This window comes from Platalea leucorodia (assembly GCF_965183815.1).
Source record: "Platalea leucorodia genome assembly, chromosome: 4".
Taxonomy (NCBI): domain Eukaryota; kingdom Metazoa; phylum Chordata; class Aves; order Pelecaniformes; family Threskiornithidae; genus Platalea; species Platalea leucorodia.
The window spans coordinates 27279952-27299930 of NC_138826.1; the positions used below are offsets into that span (position 1 = coordinate 27279952).

Sequence of the window (19979 nt, forward strand, 5' to 3'; positions counted from 1 at the left end):
TTTCTATACTGAACTATACTTGTAGAAGTGCATAGTAGCATTCCTTGGAATAGGGAAGTATTACGTACTTTTACGGGTACAAAAACGCCAACTGCTGAATGGTTACCCATTACATAAGGGTATGTGCATGCATTTAGAGAAACATGCTCTATTGCTCCCTCTTACTGTCATGTTTCCCTTTCCAATTAGGAGAAAAAAAAAAAAAAAAAAAAAAAAGATGCTGCTGTGATTTCACTTCCCAAAGAGGTCACAACATTTATAATTCCTTCTTTATAGAGTGCCTTTGGTTTAAATTTTTAGGAGGTTAAAGATTCATATAATTGTGTACTCTGCTCAGCTGTAGTTAAACATAACTAACTCACAGCTAGTGCTAAAATTATTCATTTGGAGTGACAGAAGCAGTCAAAGAATCACTGCTCTTAGCTATTAGCAAAAGTTCATATAAATTTGTAAAATTCACATTAGATACTGCCCATAAATGCTCTGACCTTACCGTAAATTAGTATTATTCACTAGTATTTCAATTTCACTTGCTGAATTTCCTTAATGTTACACTTATAGTTTTGAAATTAAATAAAGAGTATAAAAGAAGAGTATACACTAATACTTAGTATTTAACAAATTTGAAAATGTACCAGACTCTCCTCAAACAATACTGTTTGCCTCAAATACAAAATTAATCAAATACAGACACCCTTAAAAGGATGTGAATGAAGGCCTAACAGACCCTAATCTAATAAATGATGCTACAGCTCTCTTCCAAGTTTGTGAAAAATACACAAATACTCTGCCCTTCCTAATAAATATTTTGTGTACGTGATGTAACAACAACAAAAAAAAAACCAAGCCCCAAACAAAAAACGAAACAAACAAAAAATCACATAGCTCTCATCCTCTTTAATCTTTAACACATTGCCAGGTTAACAACTAAAGCATACTATTTCCCAGGTTTAACATCTCCTAAATTTGGGATACTGAAACCTAGAACTGATGAGCATTTCAGGATGTTAATTGAGAGCATTCAAGGAATAACATAGTTTCTCCACTTAGCACCATATTAGTCTGCACAGCCAGTAACAGTGACATTACTAAGATCGATCTATCTTCTACTGACCATCAGTAGCCAAGTATTCTGTCTCACAGTAGTAGGATAGCAGCAAAGCTACGTTTGAACCCTGCGTCTGGCCTGCACCATCCAAGGTTGACTCTGTTCAGCATCAGGAACCATCAAACAACTTTGGCATATCTTTGACCCTGAAATCTGATCCTTGCACTTGACACTTTACAAATACAAAGTCTCATACAAAACTAACATCAGAGAAAACAAGAACTGTCTCTGCTGAGAGCATCACCATGGGTCAAGAACACACAACAGAGGAAAATCTTAGTAACATTAAAAAAAAAAAATACTTTGACACACCTTCAGAATTGCTGGAGGTGGAAGACGAACTTTAATCTTTTCATCCTTGCCAACCAGGATAGAAGCAATAATTTGGCAGGCTTTGGCTCGATCAAAAAAAGTATCTTTTAATGTAAGAAGATAGGCACCTAGAATGTAAAAACATTATTAATGTGACAGACTAAAATAAGATTAACTTTTAAAAGCCGCTGCATATTCAGTATCAATGATTTCATTCTAATACTAGTACCTACTTACTATGCAAAATGACAACAGTTTAGGCAGCTTCAGTTGTAAATCCTTGCCAGAATTATTTTTTCTTTAATTGCTCCACCCTCAAATTTCTAAAAATTAAAAACAGTGCATTTCTGTGATCTATTCTCCCTCTCAGACTCTATCCCATAAGTAAAAATAAGGCCCTGGCATTAATTTTTGTATGCTTTCTTCCTTACATCCATTGGACATTTCCCAAAGAATTAAGCAAACTTGAAGGTACTTACTGTAGGTTAAAACTAATTTTTGACTAATGAATTCAGCTTCTCTACCATAATCATAAGCTGTTTACATTGTTTACCTAATGCATACAAAGATCCCAAACATTCATTTTCTTTGCCAGAGAAACACTGCAAAACATACACAAAGGTAATAAGAATTACACCTACAAAGGTAGACAGTATCAGAAGAGATTCTGAGGACATCGTTACATTTCAGACTAACAATGGCCTTACTTCCTAATGTCACTTTGACTTGTGAAAGGAGAAATTTTTTAATTAATACAGAAAAATTCTGGAAGAGAGAAGTGATTTTGAAGGAACAACTGTTAAATCACACAGCTCTAAAATAAGCTTATATACACACCTGTGAGGAAATCCTGAATAGCAGCAATGAGAGGTTCTCCATTTCTTGGTGTAACCAAGTTTGCTTTAGTCTGTATGACACAAGAAACAAAAAAATTATGCATTTGAAGACACTGATACTTCATTTGTTATTCAGAAGGAAACATACCATTTAAGACAGTTATTTTAGCAAAAATGGTAAAAGCTTATTCTAAATCAAAGTACAGCTGCCTTCAAAAAGATAGAAAAAATAAATTAGAAGTTTCACTACAGTCCATGCAAATCTATGACAGTTAAGGAATAATTTGAGAACAGTTACTGGAAATTACATATTCTCTTTCCAAAGCAGAAGTTGCAATCAACCTGATGTGTTTGGTAGGTTACTGTTCAAATGGGACAGGGAAGGGAAGACAAGCTAGCTTTGAGAATCTGAGAAGGGACAAAAGAGGTTATACTCGCCACAGGGAGCTAGTATTTCAATTTGTGTGATCCCTACTGATGTGTAATAATCAAGCTAGCCACTTCCACTAGCCCCGTTTTCTTATGCCTTACTCATACTACTGCTCCAATTAATCACCCCCACCTATGCAGCACAGTTTTGCCTGAAGTGTTCACAGGCCCACACAAACCTAAATCACACACTTGGGGTGTGTGTGTGTTTTCTTTTTAAGCTCCCAAATCAGTTCAGCAAGCCAATACACACTGCAGCCAACAGGTGCATTGGTACATCTGCAGTAGCAGTGGCATTCAGTCACCCTAAAGGAGCAATGTACTGGAAAATCCTCAAATTGTTGCTACTGACTCTACTTTCACACCACAGATCAATGCCTGCAATCATCAGACCCCTCTTTATCTACCTTCCCTTCTTCCTTTTTTCCCCCTAAGAGCCTACTGTCTCCTGCCTTCTCTGGTAAACTGCCTTCTCCAGTACACACTATTGCTGCCTCATTTCCAGTTGGTCTGACCGCCTGCAGTTGATGGGCTGTCAGACCAGAATGCAATGTATCTGTTTGGTAACAGAGCCACCCTATTTTGGTAGCCATCACTATGGACAGTCAGGCAGAAACATACTAATGACATCTACTTACTTAAAACCACTCAATTTTCCACGGATGCTAAATATAAGTCTATTAGACTACCGTTGCATAACAGTCCTAATTTATCTACATTCCCTTTTGCAGAGTTTTCAGGCAGCTTCACAGTCACACGTTATCCATACCCAGGAATCCTGATATTTCAGATTTCACATGCAAGTTAAGAAATATGGGGCTCAGCCCATCTGTCACTAGCAAAATCCCAACCCCAACATGACCTACGTACCCCCATTAAAACAAGCGCTTCTGCTTTTGCTTCTTCTGTCTGAGGAAGGTGAAGGTTCATCTCATCTCCATCAAAGTCTGCATTGTATGGTGTACAGACACATTCATTAAATCTGAATGTCCTATGAGGTTTTACTCTAGCCTGAAAAAAAAAAAAAAAAAGAAAGATGCACATGCAGTCAAGCATGCTATAAGATGAACCGCCATGCCCGAGTGCTTCCTTGTAGGCTTTATGCTTTCTTTTTATTACAGACATGAAGTCAAAATTTCTGATTACAGGTTTTAACTCAACCAGGAACTGACAGAAATTGTACTCAGGTTATAATATACAAATGTAGCTAATAACTTTCATTATTAAGAATTTATACAAAGCACAGAAAACAGAATGCTTTGTAGAGATCACACCAACTCTACCAAAATGAAATGCTTATGCAAGAACAGATACCAAGGTCAATTATGGCTATTAACAGAATTGTCCAGACAGCATACTGCCCAGTTACACATCAGTTCCCATGCAAAAGCACCACTGCACTGTATTCATGCTCATTCCCATGCAGTGTTTCAGAAGAAGCTGTTTATTTTTGTGTGTGCAAGAGATAAACACCAGCAAAGGGAAACCACCTAATATTCAGGGATGCACTACCCGTATGTTAGGCTGTGTGTGCACTTACAATGTGAGCCATGATGCTCAGCTTATGAAGAGAGGGTTGGCGATTAAACAGGACTATGTCACCATCTATAAGATGTCGCTCCACAATATCACCAAACTTCAGCTCCTGGGCCATCTTTTCTCGGTTTCCATATTTCAAAAACCTTACAGAAACACGTAACAATGGAGTCAGAAGAAATAAAGTCATAAAGATGTAAAGACAACTGAAAATAAATTCTGTGTTTATAATACATTAAATAAATAATTAAAATAAATAAATATATTTATTTTTAAAAAAATTATTATTTTTATTATTATTATTTAAATAAATAAATAAATAAATAAATTCTTCCATTAAATGTTGGAGTATTTGTTTTACAATAACTAGAAGACAAAACTGGTGTGGATTGCTTCATTAAACATCAGCCTTGCTGCTATTTTAAATAATCAATGTATTTGTGACATTAGTTAACAAAGCTAGTTATTAGTAAAACAAGTAAGAAAAAAGTCTATTTATAAAAATAAAGAAGTTGCTTCAGTTGTATCAGGGAGTATAGGGGGTTTCACTCATATACTATCATTTCTTACTACCCATAAACTGACTGCAGATTAGCTCACCCATGAAAACAGCCAGTACAACGCGCCCAAAACTGCTTGTTTTCATTTATCTCGATACTACACCCTCTATTCCAAATAAGAGAGACTCAGTCATTAAAAAAAAAAAAAAAAAAAAAATCTAATTGCAGTTCACCATCACCAGTATGTACAGTTAAGTTTAAATCCAACAGATTATCTAGAAATTGTACACTAAACCTGAGGAGATAATGACAATTTTTTTGTTACTGCCCTTTATGAAAGATTCTAAAAATAAACTTCAGTGCCTGTAGGTATAACTGTTTTCACACAGCAGTAAGAACAAGTTGACGGGGAAAGATAAAAAGTGAATCATTACAGATAAGCATGATACCTTTTCATCTGTGTGTGCCTTTGCTGTATGAAGTTGGCTCCAGGATGAACATCAGGACCATTACGGACAAGTTTCCTCATAAAATTAATATTCGCTTTGTTCACCTGTTGCATAAAGACTTCAATCAGAAACAAATGAAACACGTTTCAGGACCTCTTGTTTTTGGTGGTGGCTTTTTTGTTTTCAAATTTTACGCTCAACTGACAATCTCCCTCACAGCCTCCAGCTGCTGAAGGGAACAGGCAGGAGAGAACAGAGGAGGAAAATGTAAGCCGATCTTAGAGCAGAGCATTAGAGTGAAATTAAATTAAAAATCTGGGAAGTAAATTCAGAAATAAAAATACCCAACCACTCCTTAGACAGATGCACCAAACATGTGAAGCTATGTATGAGTTCAAAAAAATATCAAACAAAACTCTTCTTTCTTGATATGTCACTCCTTACGCCATGTGCCTTCACAGTACTTCCATATATCTGATAGCACAGCCTTCATTTACCAGCAGCAACAGACCTGGCAAAGCATCACTGAATGACATTTTGAACATAAAAGCAATACATTCACTCCCTTTTATAGTAAGGCTATAAAGGAGGACAACACTGATGTCTGGTTAAAAAAAAAAAAAAAAAAAAAAAAAAGCATAGAAAAGGTTTTCGTTCTACACTACTTACCTTTTCAGGAAAAGTTAGTATTTTAGCAACATGAATAGGCACTGCTACTTCATCTATTCTTAAGTTAGGATCAGGTGAAATGACTGTTCTGCCAGAGAAATCCACTCGCTTTCCAGACAGATTGCCTCTAAAGCGACCTAACAAAATAAGCAAGTGAAAAGTCTTCCATACAAAAGCTGTTTTCAAAATTGTATCTGTTAAGACAGCACATCAGAAAATCTTTCAAGGTACATCACTGAAGCACAGGACAATAGTAGCAGAGAGATGCTTTGGAATAGCAAATATTTGTGGCTTAATTAAAACAGTATAATTATAAACAACTTTTTACACAAACCTTGCTTTCCCTTAAGTCTCTGAACAAAACCTCTGGTCCATTTCTTAGGTGCCATGTTGAGAGGAATCCCCGAGAGCTCACTGTTAATGTACAGGGCACACTGCAGTTGAAGAAAGTCCCAGTCTTCCATAATCATCTGTGTTTTTGCTCCTGATATCCTATGCTAAATAAAATGGTCATACAGTTCAGCAAATAAATATAACAACACATATTAAAGTAGCAAAGAATTTTTCTGATATGAGTACAACACTTCTTTCGAAAAGAATGTTAAAAAATCTTCATACATTGGAATGAAAAGTGTGAGATAACTTTATAACAGGATGCATATTGCTATAGCATAAGGCCATTCACAAGAGAACACAGCAAAAAATTTCTTTTGACTAGCACTGACTTTGGACAAATGCTCACAAACTATGTATTTGTTTAAATTATATTTTTCCCGAGCCACTGAAGTTAAGCTAATATAACTTCATAGCCAGGAAAATCTCCAGTAGTTAATAATTTTTCAGTCATGGGAGTTATTGTCCACTTGATTTTGTCTTCCTGACAAAAGACCAGTTTTGGAAAGCCTGAAAAGTATTAGTCTGGTGGAATTATTCTTCTAGACAAACGATGAATTGTCCGATTTACTTCTAGTCTCAATTTGATAAGCATGCTAACTGAAACCTGACTTCTTAAGAATAGATGGTGGAATAAAGAAAGAACAAAGATGTAGTAAAAAAAGAGGAAGGCCAACATGAAAAAAAAACAAAAAATAAAAAACAACAAACCAATAGATATGTCGTTTTCGTTGTAAGTTACCACTTAGAAAGTGTCATAGTCATGGGGGCAGGAGGTGGCGGGTGGGGAAGAGAGAGGAGAGTTTACAGACCAGAACTCAAACAAAAAAACCACTTCCCGTGATCCACCAGCAGATCTTCAGCAGGTCCTACACTGCAAGCAGCCAGTCAGCCAGCTCCACTTGAAGCAAGTTTCTCTATTTCTTTCAATAAAATCCCAAATGACATAGCAGTACAGTACAGACTGCTTGCTAGATTGTAAGCACTAAGACAAGGAAAACCACTTGCTATATTCAATTCCAAACAACTCTTTTTAAAGCCAACAGTCTCCGAGAGCTTGAAGGATGACTCACCTTTTTTATTACATCATTGAGGAAAATTATCTCTGTCAGTTTCATTGTTAAGTCATCTTCATTGGTGCCAGACTTCAAGTCACTCACTACAGAGGGTCTGATACACAGTGGAGGCACTAAGAGTCGCGTGAGGATCAAGTCTGAAGGTTTACCTGCTTCTGGGTTCATTAGAAGCAGAGGGATATCTTCCGCTGGGATTCTTTTGAAGAGGTTCAACACTACTAAAGGATTTAAGTTTTCCTACAAAATCCATTGGAGAAAGGGGAGAACAAGCCATCATGTAACCGTTTCAATGCTCCCCCCCCCCCATTTACTGGTTTTTCAAAAATAGAGTATTTTAAAAAGACAAACAAAAAAAAAAATATTAATGCAAACAAAATTATGTTTCATTCTGAACCAGTGCTTTTAGCGTCTCAGGTACTAACTTGCTATTTTCTTCCCTTTCTTTTTTTTCCATATACATCAGTGTTTACTTCTCATCATGCCACTCTTTTTTTTTTTTTAAACAGTTAACAGAGTATTTCATAGTTACTTGTCAAAGCAACTCAAAACGTCTTACAACAAACTTACAGTACATTGTATTCATTTTATTAGTAGGAACTAACATGAATTACAGTACTTTCTAGAGTTTTTTTTTTTTTAAATCTCATTTCTCTCTTCTTAGTACAGCTACTGATGCAGTATAAGAAACTCCAGATATTCATTACTTTTTCTCTCTAAATATGTACCCCAGCATATTCCCAGATTTCAAAGAGCAGAAGGAAACAAAGCTGCACACAATGCAAAGCTGAATGAAACAACAAGGTTAGATAATTATGTCTTCTCCCTCCTTCTCAACATTAAGTTTTTCTGAAGGAAAAAAAAAAAAATCTGTGTATTGTAATAATCTCAGAGCTACAGCAAATCTACACATACATGCAGAGCTTCTATGGGCCTTTCTTCTCCCTTTTCTAGCTTATGGAAGATTCACACACCAATAATATTCCCCTTCTTTACAGACAGAGAGCTATATTTCAGAACATACCAATAAATTACATTTCTCATTTTTGCAAAGTTAACGTTATTACAAAAAATACAAACATTCTTGAAGTATCTTTTAGTGTATGAAAGTCTTGGTTCACCACAAGGCTTAAGCCGCTGAAACCTTTGAGGAGTTTTATTTCAAGCACAAAAACTAGCAGAAAATTTAAGTTGCAATAAAATTCACCTGAGCTCTTCCCAGTAAGGGCTCTACTTCTTTGTTATGTTCTATGGCAGTTTCAAAGGACTGGAGAAAAGTAGATACTATTGGATCTACCACTTTCTTATTGGTCTTGTACTTTTCATGTATTATTTTCAACAAACCACACTTCTTCACAGTTCCTGCAAGCAAATAAATGTGGGTTGTTGGGTTTTTTTAAACAATAACAACAAAAACACCAATAAATAAAAACAAAACAAAACTTAAAACGAGTAAGCTACAGTTCCAAAACTAGTTAAATCTTCAGTAAACACAAGAATAAAATAAAACTTTATCAGCTTTATTAACCAGTTTCCTAAATTCACAAAATACAAAGAGGAGAATCAGGTCATGTCACCTTGTATGGCTGGCTTGGTGTGGCTAGATCATGATGTGGCTTCCGAATCTGAAAGCAGGTGGTTTAGCCCACACTTTAATTCAGCTTCCCCTCAATCACAGCAGATTTTTTTTTTAAAGTAGAAGTTCCCACACTAAAAACAGGACTAAGATGTGCCATTTATATATCATCCCACTATTTTCTAAAGTAATTTTGAAAGTGAATTGTAAGAACAATCTGACAACTATTTTCATGTCATGAACTGGTATTCATAAGACTTCCACAGACTAGTACAAGTGCTTTCCAAACTCAATTATTTTTTCTGAAGTATGCTGACCTACCAGTTAATTTTGTAAACGCCTATTGTTTGTGCCCCCTATATGTATATGTGACACTTGTAATGAAGCAGCTCTCACTCTATTTATTCAGGCTGTTGATCATTGAAACAAACAACCCAAAATTTTCATGAGTTAAAAACGTAAAATTTTAAGTTATGAATTAACCACCCACTATGAATCTGCAACACTGTCCTTTAACAGCAGTATCACTTGATCAGAACACATTAAAAAATATTTTGAAAAACAAATGTGAAATCTTATCAAGATACTTTGCCCTGAAGAACAAACTCCTGTATAATGCAAGATCATCACAGCTCAAATATAGCCAAACTGCAGAACATACCCTCCTAGAGGACAAACACATCTAATATTAAGAAAGATAACTTAATATAATGATGAAAAATGAAGTTAAATCAAACTTATAGTCTACAAATGCTTCTAAGTTAAGGTGTTGATCACTGACAATAGCCCCCAATATTTTTAAAAACATGTTAAACTGTTTTGTTTTGCTTTTTGCCATTATTCAAGTATCAAATATTGGTTAGTGCCATGAAGAGATACCACATGAAACAAAACAGGCACCTAGGACAATGTCTCTATCCACATAAATGAGATGTGAACAAGCATGTACTTGGCAGTAAGAATGCAATTACCTGATTCTTAATAAAGGGCAGAGAGAATACTCATTAGCTGTGGAATGGACAAGGATATTCAAGATTTTGATGCTTATCACAGCCACCAAGGTAAAAACTATCACAGTAGATAACTACCACTAACTGCTAATGCCAACACTCACCATTAAAGGCACCACAGTAAGGACAAGTGTTTTTCTTCCGGCACTTTTCAGACACTTTCTTTTTTAGCCCTCTCTTCTGAAGATATGTAAGGCCAGGTCGCTTCAGGTAATCCAAAAATTGCTTTTTTTCTTCCACCGACAGCATGATACGGCAACAGGTTTTGCAGATCATCTTAAATGTAAATGTATATAAACCCAGTTGTTTAACAGACACATACGGAGTTGTAATATTTCTACTATAACTTAAGTTCTTCAACAGAGGACAGTTTTTTGACTGAAATACAATGGTCTTGGTTGAAAGACCAATTCATATGCTGTAATACACAAAAAAAATAGTACGTGGAACAAAAAAATACAGTCAATGAGGTAAATCCTTGTTTAAGCTCTGCAGGATCTTAAAAATCCAGATACAAAGCAAACGGAGCTTTGATTTACTGGGAAGTCCTAAAAGGCAAGTTATACTGCATACATTTAATTCAATGGAATAATGGATTAATCTGTCTGAAATTATATAAAACATGTATTTACACTGCTAAGACTAGTATTTAAATACATTTATTTTACAAAACACAAGATGCATAAAGATAAAATTTATAACACAACCTTATTTTGGTCTTCTCAATTACTCTTTCAAGCATCGTCTTTTCTGATAGTTTCCTTTATCTAGACTAGAAACTCATAACAAATCATAATGGTGTTTACCTGTAAGATGCCTATCACAGCTTTGAAGTATCCAACATGAAAACAGGGCAGTTCTAAGTCAATATACCCGTAATGTCCTAAACAATCAGCTAGATTTTTTCCACAGGTTTCACAGGGACGGTCTTTTTCACTGGTTCCCTTTGGGAGAAGGGAAACACACACACAGAAAAAAAAATTTAGCCATGATCAACTGAATACATAGAAAATACAACTTAAGCTAGTCAGCTATCCCGACAGCAGACCCTCAGCGCCTACTCCTTTTTCCCAGCATCAGAAGCGTATCAGCAGCATTACATTCACTCCAGTCCTTAAGAAAAGTGTCTTTCACATGCAGGCCCTACTGATACCAGTGCCATTACCTCATACAGCTTTTGCAACTGATCTACAGCCCGCTAATCTACAATATAGTATTTTGCAGATGGACATCTCTGGGTCTCCCAACAACTAGCAAGAAAGAACTCATCTCCTGCCTCAAAAGAATGCCCTCCCGAACCATCCAAAAGCATGAAGAAAGCAGCTGTCACTGCAACTGACAGTCTACACAACTCAAGTAGAGATACACTTGCACATATTTTGGATGAGCAGTAAATTTCAGTCATCCCAATTTATTTTTAACCAGTTCAAGTAATTCTACAAAAACAGTTCGGAAAAAAAATGGTTCTCACCATGCGATGGTCAAGTACTCCATACTGCAGCGGAGAGTGATGGTTGTCCTGACTATACAAGTTTTTGCTAACCACTTGAATGTGAGCTTGCTGACGCATCTCTTCTGGAGATTTCATGCCAAAACAGATGTGGCTTCTAGGACGAGAAATTTCACATGTATGTATGTATGTATGCAAATATATATGCAGAAATGCCTGTAACTACAGGCATGCACACACATATGTATTTAAAAGCAATGCAGACAAGGCTAAGTTGATTCCCAGTATTGCTGAAACAGGTTCTTTTTGGATAACTATAAAAATAGAGCTGTTTTGCAGTGAGGTAGTGGTTTATACGTGGGGGTTTATCGATGTTCTCGGGGCAGCCTACAGCTGCTCACACTACCTCGACCAGGGCCCACGCCAGCGCTGTTACAAGGGGACGAGCGGTACCGTCAGCCGCCCTCCCTCCCCTGCACACTGAACTTCTGCCCGGGTCCCTTCGTAGCGGCTGTGCCGCACCCTGGGATCGCTGCGGCTCGCCACCACAGCCACCGGCACCACCCCGCGGCAACGCCGGCTCCCTCGGCGCGGGGCGCCGGCCAGCGGAGCGGCCGCCCAGGAGCCCCCCGCCGCACCGGGGGGCGCAGCGGCCGCCCCACTCACATTTTCTTGGCCACATCCGTCTCCCTGAACTGCTCCTTCACCATGGCGGCGGCGGCGGCGGGGGGACCGGCGGCGGCCGCCCCTCAGCGTCCGGCGGGATGCACGCGGCGGCGCGGAGCCCGCCCACACGGCGGCGCAGAGAGGCGGCGGCGCAGAGCGGCCTCCGCCTGCAGCGCCCTCTGCTGGGGCACAACGGTGGTCCTCCGGGGGCGGTCTCCCAGGCTCGCCCCTGCCAGCAGCGCCCCTCCGCCCGGCCGCTCCTCACGGCCTCTCACGCTGACAAGCAGCGCTCTCAGAGCCCACGGGCGCTGCGTTGCCGACCATGGTACTGCTACAATCCAAGCACCACTGCTCCCCCGGGTGCCGGGAACCCTGCCGCACAGCTCACTTCACGGCTCTGCCTTCAGTTTCCCCACAGCAGCCCTGGCCCAGGCCCCGGTCACCGGGAGCAAGACAGGGCGGCGGGGCGGGAGAGCAAAACCTGCAGCATGCAGCCGGGCAGTTCGGTCGCCACGCCACGGCCGCCGCGCCTGCAGCGGAGGCAGCCGCCCCCAGCCTGCCCAGCAGGCACGCAGTAGCCACCCCTGCCGCCTCCCTGCGGGTCCGGCTCTGGGAGGGCCACCCCTACGCGCGGCTCCGCCCCGGCACGAAGGACCCCTGCGCTGTCTTTTGATTGGCTGCGGGGAGCTTCCCCTTCCTTTTCTCGCTCGCGGGCAGGGAGGCCGCCGCCAAGATGGTGAGTGTCCGCTGCTGGTACGCGGCAATCCGCCCTGTGCTGCTGCCATCCTGCCCCCCGCCGGGTCCCGAGCTGCCGCGCCCCGGCGGGCTAGCCTGCCTGTAGCGGGCTGCGGGGGTATGGCGGAAGCGGAGTGGGGGTTTGTCCTCCTGTTCCGAGCTGGGGCTTCTGCGGCCCGGCGCGGCGCGTCGGTGCCGGTTGGTAGCGGCGAGCCTCGAGGTGTGGGCCGGGGCATGTGCGTGGCCTGCTCTGTCGCCATGCTGCTGGTCGGTAAGAGGAGACCTAGGCTTTAATAGTAGCGTAGCATTGTACTTTTTCTGAGGTGTTAAAGGGGTGCTGGTGACGTACTCAGCTATTAGTCTCGTGGCTGTTCTTGTCTGAGAGCATTAGTGAAGCAGTAACACGTAGGTTTGCTCAGGAAACTTGTGTCATGCTGTTGTAGTGCTTGGGCTTGTAATCCATGTAGCTCATTGAAAGGTGTTTCAGCTTTTCAGAATGGTGGAGGTATGTATGTTGCTGCGTTGTTTGGACACTGAGGGTGAGTCTGTTATCAGTTGGTGTGTACTCAAAAGTACATGTTGAAGTGTACTTTATAGGGATGTTATCTGTAGCCCAGGACCAGTCCACTTAGGTTATGAGTTCACTGTCAGCATTTGAGAGACTACAGACTGTTGCTATACCATGCATTATTTATATATTTATTATGTTTAGGTTATACATGTCACTATTGTTTTGTCTTACTTTTTTGTATCTTCTTTTGCAGAATGACACAGTGACCATCAGAACCAGGAAGTTCATGACAAACAGACTGCTTCAGCGCAAGCAGATGGTAAAAGAATACACAAAATTGCCTTTAATTATTTGTCTGTTGGTTCTGGGCTGCATGTGTTCTCTAGCCACTATAATTAAGGGACCCTGAAAACCTTCAGAGCTCTTATTGTAAGCACTTGTAGATTTAAATGCATTGATGTATGGTGAAGGTAAATCTTGATGGTGAGGTAGTGAGCTGTGTTGTCTTTTGAAGCAGGAAACTTATGAACACTTCTGTATTGAATTAATAATACTTTCTCTTGCTAAGGTGGGTTAGTTTAAGTGTTAAGCTCATGGTGGGACTGTAGCATGTGAATGTTGTACTGGAAGTTGACCTTCTTTTGCCTTTCTACACTTTGTAAAAATTCCTTCTTAGGTGATTGATGTTCTTCATCCTGGGAAGGCCACAGTTCCCAAAACAGAAATCAGGGAAAAGCTGGCAAAAATGTACAAGACAACCCCTGATGTAATTTTCGTCTTTGGCTTCAGAACTCACTTTGGTGGTGGCAAGACAACAGGTTTTGGCATGATCTATGATTCTCTGGACTATGCAAAGAAAAACGAACCAAAGCACAGGCTTGCCAGGGTAGGTTGTTTTCTGGTGACTTGAAAACAATTAGGACGGATTTGAAGTGATTAGTGGTTGATGATTTACATGTACAAAAGCTAAAGTTTTAAGAAAGTACTGTTGGTGTACTTAGTTATATAAGAGGTCTTAAAATAGTATAGGCTAGCTTCTGCATTTGCAAAAGAGGCTAAGTTTTTTTTTGTTGTTTATTATAGGGGAATTGCGAAGGCAAAATTGATGTTACCAGTGATGTTTAGCATTAATAGATAACTAACCACTATTAAAGGTCTTAAAGAAGTATAAGAGATAAGACTGATACATATGTTACTTCAGTGCTTATATTCTGCGTTGAATTGTTCATTGACTAGTGAACTTGTCTCACTACTTAACTAATATTTCAAATTTAAACGGTATTTGAAGAGTCCAGAAATAGTAAAACTTAAATTCAGACATTACTATCAGTGAAACAAAGTTAAATGCAACTTTAACTCTTTTTTAATAGCATGGCTTGTATGAAAAGAAGAAGACTTCTAGGAAGCAGCGAAAGGAGCGTAAGAACAGAATGAAGAAAGTCAGGGGCACAGCCAAGGCAAATGTTGGTGCTGGCAAGAAGGTAGGATGAGAATATCTGTAAGCTAGAGTGAGCATGTTGCCTTTGAAATGTTGATTAGAAATTCTTCAACAGAATAACATTATTTTTCTTCCGTTTCTTTCACCTGTTCTGCTGGATAACAGAAGGTAATCTGTGTGGTGTTGTATAGCTTCTTAGCAGCTCAGTAGCTTAGTTTTGCTCCTCACTGCTGCAACTTAGCTGATACAATGTAAAACAATGCTTCTTAAATGATCCTTTTCTACATGTCACTTGAACTAAAGTTAAACTTTTGTAGATCTAACAGTATTGCTCTAATCTCATAACTCAGCCTTGCAATGTATAAATTAGATATTCTTAACACTTGTTACTCAGACTAGCTAAATATCTAATGCTTACTCCACCAAGTTACTGTTATTTATGGTGTTATTTATAGAGGAGATTTTCTTAAGGATGTGTGGTGGTGTAGGCAGTGAGGGCAGTGTGTAAATAGAAACAAGGTAGAATACCTGCTTTATCCTGCTTTTAAGTGACTGATTCCCAAGATAGTGGTCTTGTTTCCTCTGGTGGGAGCTGCTTATGCTGTGGCTGGAACTTGATACAAGCTTGTCAGGTGTGCAGCTCGGAGGGAGACAGACTTCCTCTATCATTAAACAAAAAAACACACCAAAACTGAGGGTGTGAATAGTGTGGGTGTGGTGAAGGCAGTCATCTTCTGTAGCAGCTTTTTGCCTTCTAAAAGATAATGAGTAAGCTGTGCAGCTAAGTGGTTTTTTCAAGTGTTTTAAGAAGAGAAGATAGGGCGATGGGTTTTGACACTTAGCTCTAGCTGCTAAAGTGCTTTAACATCTTGAACTTTAGTAATCTTCACTTTTGCTTTTTTCTACTTTCTTGGAATTCTTCATCAGAAATGAAGTATCTAGCAGGTACTGAAAACAAGCATGGATGTGGTGACTGAATTACACATCACTGAAACGTGTCCATTCTTCTAATTGAAGCACTGTACTGCCTTGCATGCATGCATGTTTGTTTTAAACTTGCTTCTGTCCTGTAAGGGTTCAGATAACTACATAATGAACTTTGTCATGTGCCTTAGAAATAAAATTTGGCTAATAGTGAACAAGATTTTTGAAACTAGTAAAACAACATTAAAATAAGGAATTCCAAATGAGAAGAAATCAAACTCAATGCTACTGGTTTGAGGCATTGGTTCAAAACACTCCAGGTTCTGATTCAAGGTAGTACAATGTAATTGCATGTGTAAGTTGACCTTTGTGTGAAAGTAGTTGTGCATCTTTACAAAAACTTAAGTCACATCACAGCTTTGTGCTTTTTGAGATGGTGGTTGGAAATGACATAGTTGTCAGTATTAAACTGTATTTAACTATTGCCCTGCAGTATTCCAAGTTAGGACACAAATCACACTGGTTGCTCTGTGAAATTTACTGTGTAAGTGAAGTTCTTGTTTTCATTGGATGGAAATAAACCAGTGTTGCTGTGAACTACTAGATAAGACTTGGAGCCCTTTTGCTTTCTGCTTTAATGTTGTTTTAATAATGAAGGCCTACAATTGTTTACAGTGTAACAGTACAAATTAGCATTTGGTATAGTAGAAACACTAACATACACCCTCTTGTGAAGGTCAAAGGAGTCACTTAGTGTTGCACTGATACCAGTATTATGGATGAACTTCCCTTCAAGAATTTTGCGCTTGAAGGTAGCTGTTACTGAGTGTTCATAAAAGATGGTTAAATGACTGTCACTTGAATTACTAAAGCTGTCCAGTTCATAGAAATTCTTTTAAAGCATATAAACGCTTTAGAAATCAAGACCAGGATTGTGTGCTGTGATAATTATATAGCAGATGTGACTTCTGTATCGAGTGCTTCTCAAACTAGCATGTAATCTCAATAGTAGGTGAACCGTGTTTTGGATTAGAGGTTTTTAGTATCTTTTAGAATTATCTTTTAGTTGATAAGTAAGCATGGGTTAGATCTTACTTGTTCACCAGTTTTGTTAGTCTTTGTGTCCTCACATTAGACTTAAACTAAAGACAAATTAATTTATGTGCTTTCTGGAAAACTTTGTTGAGAAGAGTTCTGTGCTACATCACAGAAAAAAGCTTGCGGAATACACTTGTGTCTTAAGGCTTTGTCTTGAAAAATGCATGTTAAACATAATCGTGTGGCATGGTTCAACATCCTTCATCACAGCCATGTGGGAATTTTTAATAGGAGTCCTAGAATATGTTTTGGAGTCTACCTACACAATCTGTGAAAACTGTTTATCTCAGAAATGTGTAGGCATTTGATTCTGAGATATTTTCAGGGAAGTCGGTATTGTTCTAAGAGTTATGAACCATGTAGTCATGAAAACTATTGAAATGGTGAATCATACTTGAATAGTTTTTCTTGAACTTTTAAGTCAGACATCAACTATGCTGATGTCTGACTGTTAAAAGTTTTCTTTGGTGCTTCCTTTCACTTCTCACTCCTTCAGAAAAATCCCATTCTGTTTTCCCTGCAGTTTCAAGAGAAGTATTTTAAAGTAGTTTGTGTTATTTAATATATTCTGTAGCTCTGTAGTTAGCTGAGCTCACATAAAAGTTTGCAACAAGTATATGTGGATGCCCCTTACCTAGTATTTGCATTCAGAGCAAATATAAAAACCCCCACCCTACCTTTTAATGTCACAACTGTAGTTGTGACAGCCTTTGACATGTGAGCCTTCCAAACAAATGTCTTTTTAAAAAACTTGATCAAACAGAAGTGTGGATGGATAGGCACTTTAAGCTGTTGTAGCCTGTAGGTATAATTGAACATGCAATTGCATTCCGAGTATTACTTAAGCTCTAAACAGTTATTGTTAGGTCCCATTTGAGTAGAGGGAATTCATGAAATCTAAGTCTTCAGCTTCTACAGTAGTCAAAACACTGAGGTTTTTGTATCACATTTCATTGTGGTAATTGAGAAAAAGCACATTGTGAACATCAGTAAAAAGCCTCAAAGCTCCATCTTCTACAATAGCAGAACCTTGATCAAACTGTTCTCTTACTAATTAATGCTTTTTCTTTTTCAGTAAATGAACATACTTCAGGTGGAAAATGGATAACAGGTATGGCTTTAGAACACTTTGTAATGGTAGACATTCAGTAGCCTGTAGTCATTACGATGACGTAGGTCTAATGTTGATTTAAGCAAAGACCATAGTACTGTGCTGATGTAGAACCCAGTGCAAGAGTTTGACTGAGACACTGTTGTGCTTACTATTGAGTTGCTAATTTATGTGTCTTCGGCTTACATGAACTACCTGATTAGTATAAAGACTGAAATAATAAATCAGGCGGTTCAGACTTACTGTTGCTAAAACTGTTGATTATTTAGTCTTATGGTAAACGAGGCTTACATTTTTCCTTTTATAGATATGCTAAGGAGAGGATAGTACACCTTGGTTTTTATTGTCTTGAATGAAGTAGTATGCTTTCTGTGTTGAGGATGAATTTCTGTTGTGTTCTTATAGATACTTCTTTTAAGTAAATTCCTTATAAACAAGCCTGATACTCTTTTAGACAAGTCCTAGACTATATTTCTATACCTTTGCTGCAGAAACATAAGTGAATTGGATGTGCTGTGGGCAGTAACTGTTACAGACAAAACTCCGGTTTTATTACAAATGGTCTGAATAGACTCATTGTAAAGCAACTTAAACAGTCTGTCTGGGAGCTGATGTAGCGAGTGTAATGGCTTAAGCAGGAAACTGGTAATGCAATTGTAGCTTGTGGAGCTCTTCTACAGAAATTGTGTAATCATTTATTCTCATGACAGTACTGTGAAATTTTGAACCTTATATTCTTCTAAGAAAGGCAGTGTGGTTCACCTGACTTGTTTGGGAACCAGTTTTTCAGGCTCTATAAAGGTATGAGTATAAAAGTTGTTTTAATCATGTGGCACTGATCTATCTTTTCCTTTACAGGCTACATTATTCTATGAAGAGGTATAGAAATAATTATTCTGGAAAGAAGCTGCTCATCTGACTTTAACATCAAATAAACTATGTCAATAAAATGCTGGTTTGCCCTTTAGTTTTGATTTGATAGCTACCATTTTGTAAAGTTTGAGAAATTCAAGATTGGTGCACTGTTTGCACTGAATTAAAATGTTTTCATAATTAAACAAGTCTTGTTTTGAGTATCAATTTGAAGTGAATCACAGCTTTCTATGGATAGTAGGGTAACCTAATTCCAAGCAGGCAGCGCTAGTTCATGGAGGTAGGCATGCCTTTGTCATCTGGTGTTCAACCTGTTTTGGAAAGTCCTTTTAAGATGATGTTGTTTGACTGCCTATGTTATATAGACCTGTAAATATAGCTGAAGGGAGAACAAAACATGTAGACAAGAGATATTCAGAGCTGCATACTTCCACAGTTAAGATTTTTGCTAATGGAGTAAGGCAGGACTTGTCTTTTATTCCTGAGTTGTCAGGACAGGCTATGGGGTCTGTCTCTGGTCTGCAAACTGTGTAGTACACCCCTAATTTTTCGTCTGGTAGTGTTAAAGGAGTCAGTTAAGATTGGATTAGTGGCTGGATGAGGCATGCTCTATGCTAGAAGCGTGGGTGGTCTGGTACAGGTGTTTTGAGTAGCAAGGAAATAGAAGTTTTGTACTTTAAATAGGACTGAAACAGACTGGGCAGCTCTAGCAGCCATGCTGATAAGGCTCTGACTTGTTTCTTATCTAAGTAAGTACAGTATTTTTAAATTGTACTGCCTTTGTACTGAGGCAGCATATTTTAACACAGGTAAGGCATTTTTAGTATTTGGGGGGAAAACCAACAACCCTATAGTTAGTTGTTAAAGTGGTTGGAAGGGGATGCTGTTGTCCTAATAACTTCCATATAAGATCTGGTAAGTATAGATAAAGTACTTTATGTCTGTTCTTGTACCTTCAGTGTGAGTCTTGAACTAGTGGGGTTGCTATTGTCTGCATCCAGCAGCCTTGCACTCTTAGCTGTACAGTAAATTTTCTGTACCTCATGTTACAGTGTTTCTGCCTTTATTGAGGTTAGTAACTGGAATTAGTAGGCAGTTGTCCTGGTGAAAGGATAGGTATCATAGAGTGTCCTGAGTTGGAAGGGACCCACAAGGATCATCGAGTCCAACTCCTGTCCCTGCATAAGACAACCCCAAAATTCATCCCATGTGTCTGAGAGAGTTGTCCAAATGCTTCTTGAATGTTGTCAGGCTTGGCGCCTTGACTACCTCCCAGGGCAGC

General features: G+C 38.8%; 2 protein-coding genes across 6 annotated transcripts in view; one reads left to right on the forward strand and one right to left on the reverse strand.

The window, feature by feature from the left end:
• The window catches only part of POLR3A (RNA polymerase III subunit A), a 38726-nt gene extending 26114 nt beyond the window's left edge, over positions 1–12612 (reverse strand). For all 4 annotated transcript variants that reach the window (XM_082311245.1, XM_082311244.1, XM_082311243.1 and 1 more), the window contains exons 1-13: positions 12008–12612; positions 11363–11498; positions 10698–10835; positions 9996–10167; positions 8513–8667; positions 7306–7545; positions 6174–6336; positions 5840–5976; positions 5171–5274; positions 4226–4367; positions 3556–3696; positions 2258–2327; positions 1421–1548 (exon numbers count right to left, since the gene is read on the reverse strand). In XM_082311245.1, coding sequence (XP_082167371.1) covers positions 1421–1548; positions 2258–2327; positions 3556–3696; positions 4226–4367; positions 5171–5274; positions 5840–5976; positions 6174–6336; positions 7306–7545; positions 8513–8667; positions 9996–10167; positions 10698–10835; positions 11363–11498; positions 12008–12051 — 1770 coding nt within the window. In that variant the 5' untranslated portion in view covers positions 12052–12612. The remainder of the gene's footprint in view (positions 1–1420; positions 1549–2257; positions 2328–3555; positions 3697–4225; positions 4368–5170; positions 5275–5839; positions 5977–6173; positions 6337–7305; positions 7546–8512; positions 8668–9995; positions 10168–10697; positions 10836–11362; positions 11499–12007) is intronic.
• A 58-nt stretch (positions 12613–12670) lies between these two features.
• On the forward strand, positions 12671–18840 carry RPS24 (ribosomal protein S24). 2 transcript variants are annotated; one of them, XM_082311247.1, is made up of 6 exons: positions 12671–12743; positions 13507–13572; positions 13930–14139; positions 14624–14734; positions 17789–17824; positions 18683–18835. In XM_082311247.1, exons 1-5 carry the CDS (start codon positions 12741–12743, stop codon positions 17789–17791), a joined length of 393 nt encoding a protein of 130 aa, XP_082167373.1. In that variant the 5' UTR covers positions 12671–12740; the 3' UTR covers positions 17792–17824; positions 18683–18835. The 2 variants fall into 2 exon arrangements, with proteins under 2 accessions (XP_082167373.1, XP_082167374.1); XM_082311248.1 differs by lacking the exon at positions 12671–12743 and adding an exon at positions 12768–13013 and having other exon boundaries at positions 18683–18840.
• Positions 18841–19979: the final 1139 nt, after the last annotated feature.